Here is an 8411-nt window from a genome sequence, read left to right on the forward strand (position 1 = left end):
ATTCTCAACAAACTACTTTTTCGAAAAATTGTCCAGGAAAATTTGTTTTAGCAAAATAGATATATAGAAATCAAGCAAGATGTTAAAAATGTGAAATCTTACAACTAACACTTAAAATCAATTTAAATTTATTTCTAAATAAACCTAACAAGTGTTACAATAATTTCTCGGCTTCAGGTTGTGGAATGTTGCTTTCACTCAAAAGTCTCAATAGGAAAGGTCCAAATCCCTTGGGTATAAGCAGAAAAGATTGATGTGAGGTTTTTATCTTAATTTAATAGAGATGTCTTGCAACTGTAATAAAGCTTTTGAATGAGACTTATCATAGCTGAAACAATTCTATAACTTTCATGGATTCACTGATTGTGAAAAGAAGTACATTATGTTTGTCTGATACTATTTTTTCAATGGCCAAAGCAAACATGAAAAACAAAAACTGTAAAAATCATATCAAATGTGTACTGGGCAAACATTCCATTAAAATTTGTGGAGGAATAAAGGGAATTGAACTAAGATATTTAGATATATTGATGAATATTAAACAAAATAAAGATTAGTTTGAAAAACGTCAAAAATATGAAATTGAGTAGTCAGAAATTTTTACTATAATGTAATAGATAGTCAGAAACACTCTATAACAAACATATCTTACAATACAGGAGTCATTCCTTCACAAAACACTAACACATAGCATTCAAACATTATCACGATTCAGATTTAAACAAGCCTCACAATGAATTGTATATATTCACTGATTAAAATAGAGCTCAAGATTTGTCATGTAAAAGTATTTGAACAAGAAAAAGTGGAAATGTTAACATAAACAAGTTACCTGCCCTTGTCAACCACCCTGCTCATCCTCAAAATAAATTCTGAGAAAACTTTCTCTATACCAGATCAAATCAACAAACCTGTCTAGTGTTAGTGAGATACTATAAATTTTTTGTACTTATCTATGGATTTTACAAAGGTATTCAATCTAAACTAAACATCTGGGTTTTTACACTAGAGATTTGGAATAAAAACTGCAAGGAAACAAGTAAATACCTGATATAACTGAATGAAATAAATTTAAACTTTATTATTTTCCACCTTTAAAAATGTGTTTTATGACAAAATCATCATCTTTACATTTCCACATGTACCAAGATCTAATTTCCTGTCTTTAGATTCAAATAATCTATGTCATTTAAAAATCTTCACACTAAGACTCAATCTCAGTCACTCAAACTCTTTGCACCAACCATAAAATCAGCTTGACAAACATAACAAAAACACAGATCAACAGCCACACTGCTGCACACCATCTTCTTGCTGACTTGGATCCTCAGAGGAATTTGGAACAATTCTTGATGTGTTGTCAGCGGCTTTCGTATCCAAATTCTGATCTTCAACTTGTACTTTGAAAATATCTATAAAAGATAAAAATTCTGGTCAATTGTTAATTATATGGATTTATAAGGATCATTGAGTCTATTTTCTATTTCAATGATTGTGTATGTTTCAAATGACTTTTTAAAAAGTTATCTGAATGAACAATAAACAAGCAAATTTGACATCTTTCTTTGTTTGAAAAGCAGTAGCCATTTTATATCTGATCTGAGTTTTGTTCAATTATTCAGAAGCAAATCAGAATTATTTTCGAACAACTTCTAAATTTTTGACAGCTAAACATTGATATGGTGTACTGCAGTACAGTACTATAATGCCTAAATAATGATTATAAACATGCCACACTTACCCACTAATAGATTGTTAAAAGCTTCACCAACATTTGTTGAGTCCAGAGCAGAAGTTTCAATAAAAGAATATTTGTTTTCCTCTGTTAAAAACAAGACAATAAGGAAATTGAAACAAAAAGTGTAGCCCTAAGTTTTTCTTGTACAAGAAACTGAAACTAAACTGATGTGTTTTTTTGCAAGACAGACAGAATTTGTGACCTGAACCATAAAGTACAGTAGGTATCAATGTTTATTCAAAGAAGAGAATTTTTACAAAATATGGATGTCCCAGCTCCTCAGCAAACTAGATCAAATGTAAAACCTGATGTTAGGATTTTTGAGGAATATGAACCAAATCAATTGAGGTTCTAAAGACAGAATATAGATTCACAACAGGTCAAGATGTGATGTAAAGGGAGATACCACCATGCAGCAAACAGTACAGACATGGAGAAAACTTTACATCTGCCAGCCTCCCCTATAAAATGGCCGAGACAAATCAATTTTATGACTATAATTATATATATAAAATATAAATATGTTCCCTAACTTTATTTACATACCAGCCTTTAGACGTCCCTGTTCCTGTTGAATGGCTCGGGTTGACCTGAGGTCAGTTTTGTTGCCCACGATCATGATACAGACATACGGGTCAGCATGCTCCTTTAGCTCCTCTAGCCATTTGTGGAGATTCTCAAACGTCTGGGGCTTAGTGATATCATACACGACGAGGGCCCCTACAGCTCCTCTGTAATATCTGTGTATGAAATTTAAAAAATTTTATCAATCTTACGCAACAGTGTTATGATAAACTATCTAGACAGATTACTGGATTTCAAAATATAGCCACTTAAATCATCTTTTATTATCAACCTAAACATATGTATTCACCTTCAGGACTCACACAAATTAATCAGTCAGTGAATGACTCGGATCTGTTTCATCTAATTATAATCCATTTCTCAATTTAGATTTAGTAAAATATTGTGCCTTCTTGGGGTTTTAATTTGTAATTGGTGACAAATGAAAGAAATCTGCAGGTATTTGGCTTCATGAAAATGCATAGTTTTAACATATTTTACTATATGTGGGTGGATTAAGACGGGTGTAAAATGTCAGGGTTTTACCTTTTGTGGGTGGTTAGTTTCACTTGTAAACTTAAAGTTGTTGACTTCTGAAGCCAAAAACAGTCCTAGATGTCATTAAACTTACTAAATTATGTCATTTGTAGTCTTTGACAGGTATGTTTCTATAAATCTTGAAAATTGTTACTGTGTTGAACTTCAACACATTCCTGTCCGCCTGTGATGGCCTAGACACTGTATACAATTGTACTTACATATTGGTGATGGCCCTGACCCTGTACACTGACACACTTTTGACAGCCCTGATAGTGTATACTTGCACATTTGTAATGGCACTGTAATGCTCCTGTCCTGCAGTAATGGCCCTGACACTGTATACTGACACACTTGTCATGGCCCTGATACTGTATACTGACACACTTGATGGCCCGGATAATGTATACTTACACACTTGTCATGGCCCTGATACTGTATACTTACACACTTGTCATGGCCCTGATACTGTATACTTACACACTTGTAATGGTTCTGTAACGCTCCTGTCCTGCAGTGATGGCCTTGACACTGTATACTGACACACTTGGTGGCCCTGATACTGTATACTGACACAATTGATGGCCCGGATAATGTATACTTACACACTTGTCATGGCCCTGATACTGTATACTTACACACTTGTAATGGTTCTGTAACGCTCCTGTCCTGCAGTGATGGCCTTGACACTGTATACTGATTCACTTGGTGGCCCTGATACTGTATACTGACACACTTGATGGCCCAGATAATGTATACTTACACACTTGTAATGGCTCTGTAACGCTCCTGTCCTGCGGTATCCCAGATTTGTGCCCTCACTGTTTTTCCCTTTATTGTTAAGTTCCTACAAAACAGTTATTAACTTAAAATGAATCAATGCTTTGTAATATCTTTTAGGAATAACTTATATCTTGTGGTATGAATGAGCTGTAACCAGCATATATGATATAAATAAGCTCTCTTGATTGTTAATGTAGCAAGTTCTTATCAATAGAGGCAAGGTTCAGAACATACTGGCTTGTCATTCTTCTGAAATCATCAGATATAAGGAAATTATGAAATTAAGAAAATATTTAAATTATGAGCTATGGAACCACCTGCCCCTTCCCCTCCCACACACATCTAGTTGGTTGTAAAATTCAGGCTCTTAGCATCACTGACAAGTCCTAGAGGAACAAAACGGTTGTAAGATGCAGTTTACTTTATTATCTGGTCCTGCTGAAGCCAATTTATACTAAAAAGAATAATTCAATTAAGAGTCTTTTGTGCAATATATAAAATAAGAAATTGATCATTAATTATCTCCCTTGCTTAAACAGTGCATGTTTGATCAGTAAGTAGACCTTACTAATGATCAAATGAAAACGTCCGATAAGCTACAACATTTATACAAATAAATTTATTTAAATTTCTTTGCTACAAACAGAAATCTTAAGACAGAAACCAATCATTTCTCAACAGTGTTGTAATAGAAATAACTGTGATACAACATTCTAAAGCAGTAAAAATGGATTTAATTACTGATTCTTGTACATCATTACTAATACTGAGTGACGTTGTTCAACTCCGTACCCAGATATTGTGGAAGTGTTATACATTAATAAACAGAATAGCTCACCTCGTAGCAAACTCCACTCCTATTGTACTTTTACTTTCGGCGTTGAACTCATTCCGGGTAAACCTTGACAACAGGTTTGTTTTACCCACTCCTGAGTCTCCGACTAGTACAACTATGAAACAGATAAAAATACTATTTTAAACAAATTGAATACTAGTACAACTGTAAAACAGGCAAAACAAACAATATCTCTTAAAGGGACTAAACACTAGTACATCTGTGAAACTTCTGCAAGGAAAAACAATCTTAAAGGGACTAAGAAGAGATCCCTGTAGGGATATTGGTGCCCATTGTTTCATCTTTATTTTTTCTTTAAAATTTTGATCTTTTTCCCTGCTTTTATCTTTCTCCTGTTATTTGCTCTTAATTATATGACATTTAAAAATGACTCTAAGAGGCTGTGATAACAATCTTGAACTGCCAAATCAAAGATGATTACTTTTTTGTTTTTCTAATTAGTCACAAAGTCAAGCAGACACAACTAGGGACCAAGAGAAATCTATATATACATGCAAAATTTTGCACAGATCCATACTGTACATCTCAAGAAATAGTGAAATCTGATCAGGGCAAAAACAAATGGGCACAATTAGGGACCAAACAATTGGGGAAACCAACATGTGAAATTTGAAAAAGATCCATCATTTACTTCTTAAGAAACAGCAACAACCAAAAATTGTTTACAAAAGGACAGATAACAGACAGATCACAGACACAGGGTGATTTGAATAGCATATCATCATCAGATGTGTACTAAAAACACTATAGTACAACTGTGAAACGAGAAAAAAATGTGAAATAGGAAAAACTATTTTAAAAGAACTAAAACATGTTAAGATACAATATAGTGGATTTTACACAGGTGACAAGGTGTTTTAATGGGTCACCAGTAAAAGACTTTATAATAAATTCTATTGTATAGTTTTCACAACTCTTGGCATTGAGATGATGTTCTATAGTATGTTTAAGCATTATTTTGAATTAACAGATAAAAAAATGAATTTGAAACTTTTGAAACAGTGATCACGATAAAAAGAAAAAAAAAACATCAGGTGATTCTAATATTTTATTTACAAATTTAAGCAGGTCATGATATAGCCAATATCTGGTTCTGACAAAGTCAGGTGATTTGGTGACAATGTTTCTTATCACATATGCATATTAACATGGAAATACTTGTTCCATTAAACAAATCAATTCTCAGATTTAAAATAAATAGGCAATGCAGTAAATGAAAATAAAATGAAATAGATCAGAAGCTGAAAAAATAAGCCAACAACATTAATATGTAATGAAGAAAATGCCGATAAGGTTGTTTCATTTAATGACTAGCATCAGCAACTTGTAGGGGCGATAATCCAATTATTACAGTAATGTCCGGCAGATGGAGTAGGAGTAAACTTTCGATTCATGAACCAATGAAAACGAAGTACTGATACTCAGGGGCGACAGCAACATGCTGAAGAGCATTGAAAATGCTCTTAGCATAAAAAGTATAGCTCCAGTAATACACAAATATATGATTATAATATCTATGTATCTGATTATATAAAATAAAATACTGGAAAATATCTGAGCAATTAAAATTTGTTCAGTACCTGTACATTAAATCCCAAATCCCGGTTGTTGAATCAAAAGTAACGTTGGAGAGAATTTCAATGTTTAAGATGTAAAAGAAGTAATAAAAAAATGATACTTACTTTTCCAAATGAAATCATACTGTTCCTCTGTCATAGAATTAGCCATCTTCTTTTGTCTTATGATTGCATCAAAAATTCCTTACTGCTTCTGTAATATCAAAAAATAAAGATTTTCAGAAAACATCATAAAACTTTACATACAAGTATCATATTCCCTGTGAAACACTTTTGACATGTACAGTAAAAATTGTCTATATAAACATGATTAAATGACAAAATAATTTTCAAGTTCATACTCGAGGACTGGTGTAGTAAAAACTTAAGAGGAAGTTTGAAATAATCCAAAATTCTTCAATGCACCAGGTACGTTAAAAATAAACATTCCATGAAAATACGTTAAAACTTTACATACAGGAACAGTGTATCATGTTTCCTTTGAAACTTGTTTTACATGTGCAGTAAATGTTCTTTATATACATTGTTATATGACACGATAATTAAAATTTCACACTCTAGAACAGCTGAACAGAACAGAGGAAATAAACAAAAAAATGCAATTAAGTTTTAATCCTTGTCATTTGATAACAATTTTACTGTTGGTGTATTAATATATATAGACCGGGATGACTAATTCTGTCAAAATTCTAAGGTTATCCCCCATTATACACACAGGACTTCACAGAACGAAAATATTAAATAAATCACACAGCTCTTAGAATGGTTTATGATCCAATAAATTTACTAAGTATATATATACACAGTGTATATGTATCAAAATTTAAAAGACTTAAAGGGATGGCAGGACACTGTTATATTAGGTTATTTGATAAGATACCTGAGGATGGACAAAGGTAAACAGCTGGGTGGGTATTTATCTTACAGAGTAACGGGTCAGAGATAGAAAGTTTCCCATGAAAGTGTAAGTTACTGTTGATAAAACACTGAGATTAAGATAAACAGGTTGTATAAACAAGACATCCTTGTAAAGTAGAGGAAAACAAAACACTCCATTCACACAATACTGTAAACAGTTACAGTCCATTCTTGTCACAGTAGCCTTCTAATAACTACACAGAAAATATCTTCATCATATATTAAATGAAATTAAAAGTCATTTTAGTTTTGAAAACCAAAGTCTGATTATGACATGTTTGATCTTAATTATCAAAAGAAATCAACCCTGATTTACTAGACACTTGTTACAACACACAGGACCCTGATACAGAATTACTAGACACTTGTTACAACCACGGACTTATATACATGTATATAAGTCCGTGTTACAACACACAGGAACCTCATACAGAATTACTAGACACTTGTTACAACACACAGGACCCTGATACAGAATTACTAGACACTTGCTACAACACACAGGAACCTCATACAGAATTACTAGATACTTGTAACAACACACAGGACCTCATACAGAATTACTAGACACTTGTAACAACACACAGGACCCTCATACAGAATTACTAGACACTTGTTACAACACACAGGACCTTCATACAGAATTACTCAACACTTGTTACAACACACAGGACCCTGATACAGAATCACTAGACACTTGTAACAACACACAGGACCTTCATACAGAATTACTAGACACTTGTTACAACACACAGGACCCTCATATAACTATTTAACTCAGCAAAACTTAAAAATTCTTGAAGATGCTCACTCATCTGGTGATATCACTAATGAAACTACTAACTATTTTTGTTGTGACTGAATCTTTACTGTGGCATTACTCCTCAATCACCTTTCATACCTGGAGATGTCCAAGTATAACAAATATCTGACCTGACCTAAATACACAATGCTAGCTGTTAATTGTTAGCTGTGAACCTATATAAAGGACCTGTATACTCTGTGTTTATTTACTGACATCTGTGCTGACCTACATTATCAATCAATCAACACATCCATCTTCAGTTGACAACTCCAAAACATATACACACAAGCTCCATGATGAACAGCTGAAGTAATTGCCAGCTGCCTGCACAAGTATATACCTAACATCTCAGAACAGATATGCACAAATAAATCCTGGAGAGGGTCAAGGGGCCAAAAAGAAGTTGAACCTTCTTTCCATCTTACTTAATTCCAATATTGACTACACGCTTGTTGAAAATTAAATGACCAATTGCTCTCACAGATCGAATGATTTTACCATTTTAAGCTGTTTACAGACGAAAATGGTGTTATTGTCAGTACGGTCAAATGTAAACAACAGTTACATGTATATTGTTAGTAGATTAATAGGCCTATTGTGTGGTGATCACCTTGTTTACATCACATCCTGAAA

General features: G+C 33.1%; 1 protein-coding gene across 1 annotated transcript; it reads right to left on the reverse strand.

Moving 5' to 3' along the window:
- Nucleotides 1-1281: 1281 nt before the first annotated feature.
- On the reverse strand, nucleotides 1282-6206 carry LOC132551056 (ras-related protein rab-11.1-like). Its single transcript, XM_060215195.1, has 6 exons — nucleotides 6161-6206; nucleotides 4461-4572; nucleotides 3603-3686; nucleotides 2285-2478; nucleotides 1742-1822; nucleotides 1282-1412 (listed from the first exon to the last, which is right to left on the reverse strand). Exons 1-6 carry the CDS (start codon nucleotides 6204-6206, stop codon nucleotides 1282-1284), a joined length of 648 nt encoding a protein of 215 aa, XP_060071178.1.
- Nucleotides 6207-8411: the final 2205 nt, after the last annotated feature.

This window comes from Ylistrum balloti, unplaced genomic scaffold, assembly GCF_031769215.1.
Source record: "Ylistrum balloti isolate Yb309-2 unplaced genomic scaffold, AGI_CSIRO_Ybal_v1 Utg369564, whole genome shotgun sequence".
Lineage (NCBI taxonomy): Eukaryota > Metazoa > Mollusca > Bivalvia > Pectinida > Pectinidae > Ylistrum > Ylistrum balloti.